The 16,460-nt window shown below is 36.5% G+C and overlaps 1 protein-coding gene across 2 annotated transcripts in view; it reads right to left on the minus strand.

Moving 5' to 3' along the window:
• The window catches only part of FMN2 (formin 2), a 321,858-nt gene that overhangs the window by 117,292 nt on the left and 188,106 nt on the right, over positions 1-16,460 (minus strand). For both annotated transcript variants that reach the window (XM_073216758.1, XM_073216759.1), the window contains exons 9-11: positions 2,985-3,076; positions 2,692-2,821; positions 1,474-1,620 (exon numbers count right to left, since the gene is read on the minus strand). In XM_073216758.1, the coding sequence (XP_073072859.1) occupies positions 1,474-1,620; positions 2,692-2,821; positions 2,985-3,076 (369 nt within the window). The remainder of the gene's footprint in view (positions 1-1,473; positions 1,621-2,691; positions 2,822-2,984; positions 3,077-16,460) is intronic.

Below are 16,460 nucleotides of genomic sequence, written 5' to 3' on the forward strand. Positions count from 1 at the left end.
AAGAATCAAATCAGGAAGATTTTGCATAGCTCTTGTGTGCATGCAAGTAATATTACAAAAAATGATCTTGCTTCTTGATTCATATTTCATTTTTATCTAGATTGTCTCTTAATTACTTAAGGTAATGAAATTTAACTTATTGGAATATTAAATAAGATGTATCAACAAATGCAAACAAAAAACACCAAATAATCCCTGATTCATATATAATTATGATCATCAGAATCCATTTCAGATCCATTTTTTGCAAGTTAAACATTAATGCTATTTATACTACAATGCTATTTGCAAAAGTGAGTTATTTTACTCCAACTATCAGTTGGTAAAAACTATTCAAGAACAGTATGTGAATCACGTATTTAGAGGAGAGCTTTTATTTTTGAACCGATGTGATTTATCAGGTTGACATATTGGAGATTCCTATGAAAATGTGTATCATGCAAATATTATAGCATTTGAACTACTATAACCATAAAAACCACAAAATTATATACTGGTGTTCCAAGGAAGGATAATTTTATTCAGTCTTGTGAGTGCCTGGTATTTTATAGAAGCCCAATGAAGGAATGTGAAATGAATGTAGGAGGAGATGTATGAATGAACAAACAAGTTTTTGACTGACAAAAAAGTACAAAAAAGTATTTTTCTTATGAGGGAGATTATTTCATTGTCTAGGAAAGGTAATTCTATGTATTTTCATTTCAATAAGCCAATTGCTTACTTAAACAGTATTTTAAAATCATGTCCTTCATCATACAGTTCTTTGTGGAGACTGTTCTACCACAGACACAGAATTCTATTATTTTCTAAGTTTATAATCTCAGACTTTAACTCTGACCATCATAATTGTTTCCCTCATCTTCTATTTCCATGGACACTCTCCAAATCCCTTAGATGTTAATTTTAAATGAACACACCCACAGAAGTAGGACCAAAAAAATAATGAAGCCAGCAGAAGGTTTTGGACATTCCCACACATACCAGTATCAAGGAGAGGATAATATGTAGAAAAACAGGTTTGCCTTTGATATTTTATTTACAAGCTACTTTCACTCATCTGTTTTGTTTTTAAAACATGGGCCTTTTGGTCTCCACTGCTTAACACAGAAGAGAAGAAGAAAGTAATGGATATACTCTCTAATTTACAGAAATGAATTAGTCCTCAAAGTACAAAAAGATAAATATTATCAGACACGGTAAAGATAGAATGAAAAAATAATGATTTTTATTTTACAATATCTTCTAATCAACTATTTATTAGACATAGGATTCAAAATCACTCATTTTGGGAAATATTATTATTTACAAAATCACAAATACATGATGGCCATTGCTTTTATCTAGCTCAGAACATTAACTTTTGACCCTGGAACATTAAGAAACATTTATCACAACTCGTGTTTAGTCAAACTTACTAGGAAACCAAATGTCTAATCCTCAACGTGCCTACATACATTAACATGAAATACTTACACTGCTTTTGACATCTTTCAGCTTTGGAAGGATGTCTAATCCAAAGCCATCTGCCTGTCCCCGAGTCTTATTTCCACCATTCATGTAGTTGCCAAATGCAAGAACCAAGCCCAGAATCTGCATGACCCCTGGGCCATTTTTTAGCGTCTGTAAAACAGGAGGAAGACCATTTTCTCTCTTATTCAATGTTTTGTTTGAATTATCTTAAGACAGTGGCAGATGTTGATATTATACAAGTCATGTGGGGTCGCATCCCAACTTTATCGTTGCTCATGATTAGGTATGTGTCCTATGGGGCAGTGTGTCCAAAAGTGCATTTTAAGAAGTTGTACCTCCAACAGGCATTCAGGTGTGTTTTGTAAGCTGACAGATAACCAGAGAGACTATTTCTATGATGCAAGCAACACAAATAAGGCTGTAAAATGAGAAGTACTACAAAAAGTTGTGACTGCCATCATTCTAATTGTACATATCTCTGGTGCAATGCAAACTGGCACAAACTGTGGGAAACAAAAGAGCCGTTTTGAAGATTCACTTCCAAATTCAGATTCCTCTGTGAAAAGTTCACACTCACTACGTCCAAAACACAAAGCTTAACTTGAATTTGCATCACTTCCTCTGAAAATGTGTCTTTAATCACATCTTAATACTTTTCACAATGATTTACCACAACCACGACAAATGGTACTATTGATTTTTGACAAATTGTCTGAAACGTTAATATTAGTAATTTCTGCCAGCATTTATTCTTTGTGTGGAGAAGCACATTTATCTTGTTGAGTCATACAGCTGTCCCTACATCATTTGGTTTGAATCATTAACAATTTGTTGAAGGGCCCTTCCAGAAACAAAGGCAAGTAAATAAAATGTCTTCAAAATTCACTCAGTTGAATGTCTGATGTTTGAGAGGACCATGAAAAGTGAAGATTTTCGTTTGGCAAAAGCAGAAGGGACAAAAACCTCCAGAACTGGGCCTGTGATGGCTGAGCTCCAGCACGGCTTTCTGAACATGTGCTTTGATCTTTAAGTTCTATCACACTATGTTCTCTTCTGTGGGAGCGCTAGCCTCCAACTCTTAGGCACACTCAGAGTAAATAAAAGAAAACTTTTTTTTTTCACTACTGAAAAAAAAATACTATGTTTCACTACTGTGTTTCACTTCTGAATACAATAAAATGTCAGAACCCAAGCTTCAGCTCCCCGCAGACCAGAACCCACCTCACACAACTTCTGCAGCAATTCCAGTTTGCGCCGAATTGAGCAAATGCTTTCTGAAAACGTGGACTGGAACAGGATGCAAAAGACTCGCTCTGAAAAGTTGGGGATTAGTGATAGTTCATAAAGGAACCTAAGGAAATAAAGCCAAGTTAAGAGGAAAATATAATTCATACAAACAGATGCTTATCCTCACAGCATTCACAATAATTATGCATAGAAGACACTGCACTTTCCAAATGGAAAGGAAGTGCCCCTGGCCTGGGTGCCCTCGGCAGGGTCCTAAGTGCACTTACTGCTCAGGTTTGTCCAGAGACTTGGCGTTTTCCTTGTCTTTTGAGGACCGGCCATGCTTTTCAATTTTTTCCAGTTCATCTGACTGTGCTCTCTGGAAAAACACATGCCAAGCAATCTTTCAAAATCTGGTGGATTGAATCCCTTAGATAACGATGATCTGAATACAGCACAACTCTATATATTTTCATATTTCTTACCATCTGGTTGCAGTAAAGCTTGACTGAATTCATGAGGCATTTTAAAGTGTAAATATGTTTAATGTAAACCAGATTACCTTCCAACCTTCCAAATAATGTTATTGACTATTAGTGATCTGCAAAACATTTATTTATTCAAGCATGCTTTAAAACAATATAGTCTCCTTTCTTGTTTTTGGCTGTTTTTAATACTCTTAGAATGCAAGAATTTTATTTTAAAGTGGTATTTCTTATTCAGAAATTAATCAAGTTAAATTTGGAAGTCGTTTGATCCTAAAGTTATAAGACTTTTAAAGGAAAAAAATTATTTATTACAATCATTGCGTATGGTTATTTTTTTTTAGAGGTAAGAAAAATACAATTATTAAGTCATGAAACAAAAATTAAAGGTTTTGATTCTTGCACTTTTTGATACAAAAATGACTCCAGGTTTCTTTTCTTCTAAAGTACCTACTTTCACCCTTTATTCTCAAGCTAAAAAATCTGCCATCCTAAATTTGTTTCTTTAGTGGAGAGGATCTTTTGCTTTTTTAGCCCAAGGTAGAAGATTTTATAGATTTAGAAAAGTACAAATCTATTCTTTATGGAGAATTTGGATAATTTTTATTTGTAATCTTGTCTTTATTTTACAATTCACAAAGATGTGCAAAACAGCCAAGTACTACATTTTCTAAATGTTTTCAGAAGTGTGAGTAGACCACATCTTGAGTTTGAGTTTAGTCCTTAGAACTTAAAACCTTCAACGCTATTTTTTGTTTAAACAGAAAAGCAGCTCAACCAAGAACTGTTATGTAAGAACCTGATAGACTCCTAAAGTCTAAAGATTTCATCTAAACAAAGCTATGCTCTGTTTTGTATTCACTGACTGTTTTGAAATGCAGGTTTTCGATTGATGGGATTAACTAGCAAAGACTAGTTCCTCAAAGGAAGCTTCTTTTAACAGGGGAAGATGTGATGACAGGTCAGTAGGTCTTGGAGGCTTGATAAATTTTGCTTCTGGAATGGAATGTAACAAAAGGATCCAAAGTAAAGGAGGTACATTTAGTGCAAATATCTCAAGCAACCCCCCAAAATTTAGAACTTTCTTCTACAGTTGCAACTGCACAGTAATTTACTTTTTTTCTCCAGTTTATTTGGCCTTGCCCAAGAATCTGGGGGGAGTAAACACCACCTCATTTACTTATAGTTTCCACCTGTAAGAGTTAGCCCCACAAATACTATCCTAATATGTCAGAAAGCCAAATAACAGGATGGCCTTTAGTAATGAGCACACCCATCTTTTTGGCCGGTGAGTGACCTGGGTAATATTATAAAGGAACATTAAAGTTAAGAATACTGATAAGGCAAGGGTTGGCTTAAGAAAATATAAAAGCTTCCTATCACTATAATCTATTCTTTTAAAGGAATGAGAGCGTCTACAAGAGAATTAAGTCTACTATGTCAAGCCCAACCACATTCAATACCCAAAACCTTACCAGTACAAAAAAAAAAATCCAACTACTACAATCTGATGAGGTAATTATGTTTATTGCTTTATCTTTTGTGTTGTGAACCTCTGATACCTTGACAGACTCAACCTAGTTGGGTGCAGTACTATAGAGTCATCCCCAAATTATTTGGTACATATAAATTACTAATCGCATACTCTTTCTACATAAACTCTCTTGGACCATTCCTACTGACTTTAGAAAGAAAGCTGCCCTGGCCCAACAGTGCTGGTTTACAGCTAGTAGAGGGAGACTAACTGCCACTCTATCCACATCCCATGATCCATCCCCACACTGAGAGGCACAGAACTTTCAAATTCTGTTGTATGTCATCTTATCCTATTAAAAGTAAAATCAATTTTTAAAAAATGTCACTACCCATCTTACCAGAAAAGTCCCCAAATATAGAGAAGCTGTCAAGCTCATGGTGGCAGATAAAAGATTGCCAAAATTCAAATGTTTGCTTCAGAACTTGAATTTTATCTTTGGCAAAAAATACTGTTGGCCATTTTCTTTGAAGTGTTCATTTGTTCATTTTCAGGAAAATGTCTACCAAATATCAAGGCATTAATAACCACAATTTGCCAGTCAGATTTTCAAACTGAAAAGGGGTTCAGTGAAAAAGGGGCTAGTTTCATTCACAACTTTAATGATCACAAAGAACTTTTTATCAAAATAACTACTGTACTGTGTTATGCTACAGAAATGCTTTATACGTATACTTTCCTTTTTGTCATACAGTATTAAAAAGACATATGCTCAAGAGTTGAGTTTTTAAAAGAAAAAAAGAGAAAAACTCCAGTTTTAATAAAATTGGTAATTCTCACTGTTTACCAAAGATACTCTTAAATGAAGCTGGCTTTTTTCTTTTCATTCTTTTTCCTGCGAGTGCGTGGCAGTTGAGATTTAACACAGTGCTACTGCCTTGATTCATGTTGAAGCACCAGAATTGTAAGCTTCCGTTGCTTTTGAAGCATCAGCACTAATGTTTAACACTGTCAAAAGGGCAAATACCATCTCAGTGTTATTATGAAAATAGTTTTTATCTTGCAGACTCCCTTGGGGAAAAAAATATAGGAATCCCTGGGTGTCTGTGGAGATTTTGGAAAATGACATTTGGAAAAACCTTCCTATCCAGCCGACTATTAAATTATCTTCAGTACTCACCATACTCAAACACCTCTAGTGACAAAAATTCATTGTCTCCCTAAACTGGTCACAGTTTTAAAGAAGTCCAGAAACAAAACCCAAACCAGCTCTTTTATATTAAACAAAAATGTTCCCTCTACTTTCAGACATTGGTTCTGTGTCTACTCTCTGGGGTCATTTCCAAAGTTCTTCCTAATATTTGAGTAAACCCAAATTTTCCTCCTTTGTCTTCTGAGCTAAGTACTCCGGTTCTATAACAAATCATATGGGACGAATGCGAGTCCCATCACTGCCATGCTTGCTGCTGGGAGTATGTTTCTGAGGACTTACAAATGGGCACACATAGTAGAGAGCCATTCTCCCAGGTAGTGTCTGATTCTCAATTCCATCATTCCAGAAAGACTGCTTCTGTGAGTGCAGCCCAAAATTGAGGACAGTATTTGGGGGATCCCTACATCCTTGAAGTTATCAGAAGTCTAAGACTTTTGAATTATTTTTTGTATGCATAGGCTCTATTCTGTTTCTCCTACTCTGATTATTTTGGATTCAAACATAATAACACATTATTTATGTTAATTATTTCTATATTGAAAATCAACTATTCTATGATTCCTATAGCTTGGGATCATGATTTTGTCATTTTCTTGGGAAAAAATACTTTGGGCTAGCATAGTATGAGAAAGCTTCATAAAGAAAGAGAAATGGCTATGCTGATGGACAGTGACTGTAATGGGGTACGTGGTGGGGACTTGATAATGGGGAGAATCTAGTAACCACAATGTTGCTCATGTAATTGTATATTAATGATACCAAAAAAAAAAGAAAGGGGATGAGATCTGTGTTTTGAAGACTAGACTAGCTCTAGATAGATGGAGAGCTAACCCCATTAATTTGTCTCTAAATTTGCTCTGCACCTTGCATTCGCAGTCATTGAAGGCACAGGCATCTACCCAGTGACTCACACCATCACACCAGATCTTCTGTCTGGAATATGCACCATTCGCTCTGACTCACTGCTCTAGGTTTGACTTAGGTCTAACCTTCCTGTGATGTCTGCCCTGACTAACCACCTTTATCCTCATTGTAATTAGTCTCTCTCTAGAATGATAACACAGAACCCTATATTTGCTGTGTGTTATGCTATATTATCACTACATCTTACAGGTGATACACATACATGTTTACTTCTCCTACTGACTGGAGCTTCTTTTGGAGAAGAGCCATGTCTTTCTTACGTATCTCTATGGTCCTAGGGACCAGTGTGGTTCATGATATACAGTTAGTAGTCAGTAATTTTTTTAAACACTGAAAAATTAAGTCAGTTATTGAATAGGACAAACGAAGCCCTCTAAGTCAAGGGATAAGAAAGAAGCAAAAAGAGGAAGGAGAAAGACAGGACAATGTAAAAATACTGAGGATATAATGATGTGTAAATAATACCAACTGTTTATCAGCATTCCAAGAGTATAATGAAGGTCCTTATGGGAGAATTTGAACTTCAAACAGCTAACTGCATGTGTAGAAGAATTAGTCCCTTCAAGTGCTAGTTCACAAATAGGTAAGTAAAAAATAAGAAAGCTATGCTCAGGAAAGGTACATATGGATTCACTACACACACATTCATTCAGCACAACTCTTGTGCACCTTTTGTTCATCTTGTATGCAGGGATAGTTGTGTGTGGAAAAGTACAAAAGTAGGACAAAACATAAAAGGTTTTTAAGCGATGTCCATCAACTCTGCAAGATTCTGCTTCATTAATAGACCATGACTAACTGTTTCTTGCTCACCACCATGGCTTTCTCCTTGTAAAACACGAGAGATAAAGCAAAGTCAGTTATTTTCTACCTGCTAGGGCCCCAAATTCTTACTCTTATCAGCAACCATACAACTTATGTCAAACTAGTGACTATAAATTTGTACCAGGATACAGACGCCATGTGGATACTTATGACTTTGTTTGACCTTCAAAGTAAATTTAGTCTCAAGTGTTCTTGTCTGGTCCACCAGTTTGAGGTAATCATCAGGGTCAGGTTTTAAAAAAAGAGGAATTTTAGGGATTCACTCATCCATTCATTTAAGGGCCTATTGTTTACCCAGCATTACACCAGACACTGGGGATAAAAAGAAATATGTTGGGTGTCAGATTCAAGCAAAATCCCCCAGCACAACGTACCAGGTTGTTCATAACACCACTCTTACTTGCTTAACTTTTCTAGAATGACCTTCTGCTGCTTTTTTAAACTGTATGTAACTCTCTACGTATGAAAAGGATGCTATTTATCTTACTACCAATGGTAACAAGACTTACTTGTTAAAATAGGTTCACTCTTCCTTATGGTCAAACACATGGGCAAAGTAGCTACACACTTACACATCTAAAACCAAAAATAAAAAGCAAAAAACAACGAGGCCCATTGATCATTTATTCCTTCACGATGTAAATCTGTTCATCCGTTGAAAACCCAATCCTGGCTCGTGGTCGCCTGCTCCAAACACCCACAAAAGAAGCCTATTTCCAGTCTCTCCTCTCTTACATCTAATAACGCAACACTTCCCATGTAGATCAACCCTGGAAAAAAAATCTCAGAAACAGATTTCTCCCCCTTCAATTTCACTGCTGCTCCAGAGTGAGTTGACCATGCCCATCCTTTCAACTCCAGCCACATCCCCAACTGCCAGTCCCCATGTACTGCTTCCCAGCCACACAGAATTCCTCACCCCAAACACATTATGGTTTTCCACATCTATGTCTTTGATTGAACTGCTGGAAATGTCCTCTCATCCCTTAAGTACATTCCTGTCCAACACTTACCTCAAACACTGCTTCCCTATGAGGACTACCTCAGCACCGCCCCTACCACTCTTCAATTGTCAAGTAATTGCTGTCTCTTTAGCACTTGCGCTGCTCTTTCCATGGAACTCTCTCCTCACACTTAGCACATTAGCCTGTAATTATTTAGTTTCATATTTGACATTCACCATCTGATCTGACATCTATCTGACAGTTAGGTTTTCTCACTTTATTTTAATAAAAAAAACTCTATATGTTAGGTAGATTATGAATAAGATAGCCTTTTCTGCATTGGTCTGAGGACTTCTCAGCAATTTTAAGGGGGAAATGCATCTGCATTAAGGGACCACTTAAAATATACATTCGCACAGTACACATTCATCAGTTTATGGGTGATCTATATACTCTGTTGACTTGTATTTCCTGTAATCTTGAAAACTAGCTTTTCAAGAGATATACTTTTTATAATCCACAGATTCACATACTGCAGCCCCACAAATCTTTCTTCTCCAGGTACAATAAACAACTGGAATATCTTTAAATGCTAAGGTCTGGAGGAATTTGCAAAATGGTGGCCATATATACATGGCAATCTGAAGTTGTATGTTTAAGGGCTAAATGACTTTTCAGGGACCTGATAATCTTGAACACTTAACTGTATTTTGGTAAATATGAGAGTAAACAAGAAACTCAGGCCCAGAATACATGAGATGCCATCTGGAATCATTCAACCTCCTACGTGAAGTTTAGTAAAGGAAAACATGATAGGAGTTTTACATCCTTATTAAGAGATTTGACTGTTTAAGAGATTTGACTGTTTATTCCTTTAATAAAGTTATTACCCAGTTAATATTTATTCATTATGATCATGGGCAAGAAGGAGGTTGGTGACCTCTCAAGTTAATATGTCAAAACTATCAAATGTTCTTACTGTTCACACATACTTTCAAGTCACGACCCAGCCTTCGAAAAAAACCAAGGCACTTAGCAGGTACTTAACGATGACAATCAACATTCACTACTTCTGAAAAACCGCTACCTTATATGACTATACACAGGCCAAACCTAAAAATCTTATACATAAACTAGAATATTTCTAGTCACCAACACAATCCTGTAACAGCAGCAGAATAAAGGGATTTAATGAAGATAGAGCAACATTTATGGCAGCAGGTTGAGAAAATGTATCACGGTTGCTAGCCACCTGCACCATTTCTCTAATGCTTCCCCACCATCGTGGAAAGTTACTGGGAAATGTTTAGTGTATGTACGTCACAAGAGATTGCCCTTCCCGGAAAGCTGAATAATTAACTTAAGAGAGAATGTGCAAGAAATACTTTCTGTTCCCTACGAAGCTAAAAGGTTTGTTAACGTTCTCAAAGAGAGAAACAAGTGGCCGATCACAGAAGAATAGAATTTATATTTTTAAAAACTGGTGATAGGGTGCTTAGGAACAATCTGACACCACGCACAAGAATGTGCAATTCATGTTCTAAGGGGAGACCTCTGAGGGGCCAGAGAAAGCTGAAATAAGAGGTGAAGCAAGCAAGTGTTCCCATTATTGAATAAGGTTTGTATCTGGAGCTGGAACACAAGAAAAAATAGCAGTGGGATCAAAGCTAGTATTAAGCTAACATAAAAGTCATTCATAAATGTTTTTTATTTATTAAGGATTTATTCTCCATCTACTTTAAAAAAAGACTTTGAGGACAGCAATAACAATCATTTTTCTGCTCCCTTCCTCTTTTCCCAAATAGTAGGAACCCTGAATATCTCTTAGCTACAGGTCAGTACAGATTGAAGACACCCTGTGATTTATAATAGGTCAGTAATCGGACCAGAATGTCTCAGGAAGTGTGCAACCTAGCACAAGCATCCTACCACAATAGAAACAATCTCTGTTTTCTCTACTTAAGCAGTATTTGGGCTCTAGCTGCAGATGGCTGCCATATCTCCCCTTGCCACACTACAAGCCTTCATGATCTACCTGCTGTTTGTAGGGGGTGGGAAGGACATAAAGAACATTTAAACTATAATTTCATTGAATGTTAGCACTTGAATTCTTATTGAATTAAATTTTCATGAATATTTTGGCTGCCCAACAAAAGTATAGTCTCCTTGCAGAAGGGGATAAAGGTACTCAGCATATTTCCTAGAAGCATGCTATGTACAAAAATATAAATTGGAAAAGAAAATACATAAGCATGAAATATTTTTCAAGGTATTAATGTACACATTAACTTTTATAAATTATGTTTAATATTTAATTGAATATTCAATCCTATATACATGGAATTTTCCAGAAATGGTAACACTAGGCATTTCTATGAAAAACCATACTTCAACTTTACCAAGGGTTTATTATTTATAAAATCTTATTAATGGTGATAAAGCCAGTTTAGCTGCTATATTCAAGGTGATTATAAATAAAAAGACAAATATCTGTTTACTTCATTACATCTTCTGGTTCAATCATTACAAGCATTTACACAATTAAATGGAGCATATATTATAGATTACTTTGTTATTTCTGCTTTTTATTATAGTGCACATGTTGGATGATTTAAGCTTTATATGTAGATAGATTGCACTATCCATCAATTTCTTTTCAGGATGGTAAAGGAACCACAAACATTTGTTAGAATAAGGAAGCACTGGATAGACAGAACTGAAAATTAATGACCTGGTCTAACTGGTACCCAGGGTTAGTCATCCTTCCGTGGGCAGCTCACTTAGTAAAAGACTGGAAAAGGAAAGGGTAAGTGGTAACATCAGTAGCCAAGAGAGCAAATGTTGCAATGTGAAGTGACATAGTAAATTTCAAGGGAGTAATTTCTGTAGTGGGTGTAGAAACTTAAAACAAGAAGAGTGGGTGGGTGGAGAGAGGAAAAGGTCAGAAGCAGGAAGAAGCATAGTAGAGTTCTGCTTCTAAGAGAGAGAATATGTCTCCTTCATTGACATGTAAGGAAGACAGTAATCTTGATGTGCAAATAGGAAAGCACTGGGGAAATGGGGTGAGGCGTCAATCCAAGCAACTGGACAACTGATTTTACTTGGGGTAACAGATTCTGTGATACAAGACTTGGCATTATGTCACAAAAAGAGAAGGCAACAGTCTTTATAGCATATGTAGAAGTGAAGTAAAAATGGATCTTCAAATTAACTTTGTGGAATTTCTGATCACACTCTTCCGTCCTTGAAATAAATGCCATTGTTAAAATAATGATCAAAACCTCAATATTTTTGGAAGATGTTCTATTTAAGAAAATGTGTCAAAGCTAGTGCTATAATTACCATAAATAATTACTTGCATTCATTTGGTAAATATTTTTTTATAGTGCTTACTGTGTACGAAGGTAATAAGGGGGATACTGGAGAGGACAAGAGTAAAGATGATCAAGTGAATGTGTGGTGCACCCAGGTGAAGTGTTCTAAAGGTGAGGTGTGCATGGCTACAAATCTCTAATAGGAGGATTTGTGACAGGGAAGAATTCCTAAGGAAGGAAGTAAGGAGAACTGAAGATTCAGTAAGTTTATTAGGAGGACATGGTAAGTAGAAATTTCCTGTGTGAAAGAACAGCTTCTGTTAATACTGTTCTAGTGGTGGGACCAGGAGATTCTGAGAAGCAGGTGGCTGGAGGGCAAACACTGGGGCTTACTGCAAGACGGTGATGTACAGACCATAGTTTTGCATGGTTAGACCATGAAAAACTAAAAATCAAATACAAAAGTGCTCAGAGAAGCTATCTACAGATAGTAAATAAGCATAAACTCTGCAAGCCAATAGTGAACATGAAAATATTAAATGTTTTTCAGTAAGTCAACCTGTTGGATATCATGAATCCAATGAAAATCTCATTGAAAAAGTAAAAAATATTTATTTGAACAATCCCGTATCATTTACTTCCAATATAGCTGTGTGAGTCACTTTAACTTTCATTTTCCAAGGAATTCGCTGGAGATAGTGGCTTATCTCAGAGAAGCATAGTTTTCAAAAAATCAATTGATAAATGAGTTGGTAGGCAATACCACATCCTAGATGAACAAGAAAGAAATACAATATCTGGTCCTTATTAAGTCTACAGACTCAATCTGTAAGTGGTTCAAGATCTAAAGCTTTTCTTTTTTAATTCTGAAATTCACCTTGAGCACATTTGTAGTTGAAAATGAGCATACTTGCAGGAATTCCATGAACCAACTCAATAAAACAATGAAATATGAGAATATGGTTTTTAAACAATTACATGGAGAAAGTCAATACTCTGTTCACATTTGTTTGAAGAAACTAATGATTACATATTGCTTAAAACATGAATCAATTAAATATCTCTAGGAATTCATGGGAACACAAATGGTTAATCCAATTCATTTTCATTAATGTAGTACAGCACACACTTTTGAGGATGCTTTATCATGTGACATGTGCTATCTATGCTTCTTCCAGATTAAAGTTTATGGTATGTCAACTACTACCCTAAGTAATGATTACAAAAACTGTAAAGCATGCCTGTGAAATCCAATCCTGAGAAGTGTAAATTTAAACCTCTAATTCTTTCTACCCTATACTTGTTTTTTTTCCTCCCTCCTTCTAATTGGATTAGAGCTGTTTAATTACAAAAAGGAACAGGACTTTTTACCCCACTCTTCCTATACGTTTTGTATTTTTTTTTTCAACTGAACTTCTAATAGGACTCACTACAGGGGTTGATTTTGTTCAAAAATTTAAGATTTTGGTTTTTTCTTGACTAGAATATAGAAAAATTGAGCCATTATTTAAAAAAAGAAACAATTTAACTGTTACATGTAGACATTTCTACAGACACATTTTTTTACTTGCTGTTAACCATCCGACACACTAGAGGAAAACTAAGGACTCTACCTCAACTATTCCTCCATTTCCCCATCACTTCTCACCTGCCCGCAAACTCATGGAAGCAAGAATGAAGAATATATGAAAAATTGGAAGAGATATTTTTAACCAATTGTAAACATTACATACTTCTTATGAAGTGACTTTACTCTCTGAACTCAGTGATAGTCCGTAACCCTAATTAAACCATAAAGATTTTTGTTCTTAAAAACTCTGTAGGATGTACCGTATTTAGTAACTATGCGGTTTCACTAGGTTTTAATTCATTGGTAAACAGGAATTGGGCCCTCAGGATTGTGGTTTTGGAAATTAGGGTGTGTTTAGATTTGGAGACTGCCCCAAATGCATTCCCATCTAGAAGAGAAAGCTCACTGCCAAACATATGCAATCAGGAGAGAGAAAAAAAGATTACATTCTAAATAAGGTTTGTATAACAAATACTTCCATCTGCTCCACAGAGATCAAATAGAACTACTTTAAAACAGTCCAACGACATTTAATCATCTGGCAAAGGAAAGCATTTATTTATAGGAAAGGATTCAGGTTAGCTATGGATTTTTGTCCTCAAGCGCAAGTAGTGGAACGTTAAATAATTCCTCATATATTTAATAACAAAATAAAAACTCTTTAAACATTAGTTTTTTTATAGATAACACTAAACGTCCCCTCAAATACCATTATTAAACCTACTAAGGCAAATTTAAAATTCTATTCAGATACCTTTCAAACACTTTTTCAGACCTGAAATTAATAATTACAATTATATCAACACACAAATAGCCTGAATGATTTCCAAGGGGAAGATTTCCAAGCCAAGTACAAGAATATACATATACTTTTTCCTTCTGGAGATACCTTCATATGAACAATACTCAACATCAGATGAAGTCACAAGTCACATGTGAATTACATGCGCAACAGCAAACCTCCCCAAGCCTCAACCCTCCCTACCATCCCTGCCAGTTATCACCTCTCAGCCCTTACGTACCCCATTGTACCTACTCTGAGATAACAGATGGGACTTTCAAAATTTCCTCATTTACAGTGAACATGATGTTAACCTTTGCCAGTAGAAGGCGCTAGATGAACCCTGCAAGAGAAAGGGGACTCCTATTCCTAATTCTTGTGTGTAGGTGTTTGCCTTTTCCTCCTCCTCCTGCACCGGTAGCCAGCAGTGTAGGTGTGCTAGGACATCTGGGGGTCTTCTGCCCAGGCTGCAGCAGCACATCCAGAGTGCAGAGCCTCTTGGCAACCGAGCCTCAGGGACCTCCATATGCCCAATGTGGACACCTGCCCCTGCACCAGCCACAGCTCACCTGTGCCCTGAGGTTTGTTTCCCGGGCTCTCACAACACGGACACAAATGTACTTCATGCCCCTTGCTGCATCCTGACTGGCCCACCAACTGTGGCACACCTGCTGCCCAGAAGTTTGTTTCCTGCTCACCCAGAGGCTGGGGACCCCTGTGGCCGAAGCAAACCAGTGCTACAGCCACACCTTCTCCAGGGAAATCTGAACTCCAGCCTTAGGGAGAGAGCTCCTCTTCCAAGTTTATCCTTACTGGACTACTCTCCCTCAGCTGTAGGGTACCATTTGGAGTTTTCTTTACATCTTTGTCCTCTATCATAGGTCAACTGCTCATTATATTAGACTTCCCTGCACATTATTCCAGGTTTCTGTCCCTATTGCACCAAGACAGAAAGACGTCCAACAATGAGCTTCATGCCCCACTGCCTGCCTTGAAACTATTAGACTCCCATATCCACATGTCAATTTGTATGAATGAATAGAGAACTCAAACCTAACAGGATCAAGACAGAATTCTTATTTCCCCTAACCAAACCACTTCCACCCATCAGTTAAGAACAACCATATTATTTCTACTGTTCAGGCCAAAATCCTTGGGATTACCCTTGATTCCTCTTTCTCACAGCCAATATCTAAACCATCAGCAAATTCTACTGAATTATTTTTCAAACTGTTTCTAGAATCTCACTACTTCCTACCTGCTCCACTGCTTCTACTGTGATCCAAGGCATTGTCATCTCTGGCCTCCTAAAAGTCTCTGACTTGCCATCTTGCCTCCCCATAACCTATTCTTCAGCCATGAAAGCTTTCCTCCCAAAACATGAATCCTCTGATTAAAATCCTGTATTAACTTCCCACTTAATTCAGAGTAAAAGTCAAAATCTTACAAAGGTCTACAGGGTCCCCTGAAGGAGGAGCTGGTCCCCTCAACATATCTCTAAGTATCTCTGACTGTATTCCCCTCCCTCACACCATTTCATCTGGCCCTTCCCACTGTTCCTTGAATACATCAGGATTGCTCATACTTCAGGCAGGATATCACCCTGAGATAGCCATATGGCTTCTCTTTCTCATCTCCTGCAATTCCTACTTAAAATACCGTCTCTTAAACAATTTTAAAATCATACCCACCACCCTGGGTAATCTCCATTTTCCTCAAATTGATTATTTTTCTCCATCACACAGAACTGTTCAAAAACTATAAATGTATCTATTCTAGAAAAGTCTACATTAAGATAATTATACTGACTTCTTATAATGATGGTTCATACTCAATTTTTATAATAAGTATCAAAATACTTAGGTGACATTTTAATGTAATACTTCTTATGGTATGGATTATATGTGCAAAAAACACATGAAAGGGCTATATACTCAAATATTTTTTAACAGGCAAAACACTAACAATATTAAGTTATAACTATATTAGACACTTTCCTTGGCATTACATAATAGATATATTTCTGAAAGTCTGAGTTTATTTCAACTGTACTACAGTAACATTTTCCAAGCTATAAAATTCTATTATTCTCACTACATTAATAATTTAACTGAAGGATGGGTTCAGCTTAAAATCACCTCCCCACACTGCCTTAAGGTTACCATTTAATTAGACAATTATTATGACTGTGCAGTTTTATTTTTGCCTTTAACAGTTTCCCAACTTACTTGAT

Source organism: Manis javanica, chromosome 11 (genome assembly GCF_040802235.1).
Source record: "Manis javanica isolate MJ-LG chromosome 11, MJ_LKY, whole genome shotgun sequence".
Lineage (NCBI taxonomy): Eukaryota > Metazoa > Chordata > Mammalia > Pholidota > Manidae > Manis > Manis javanica.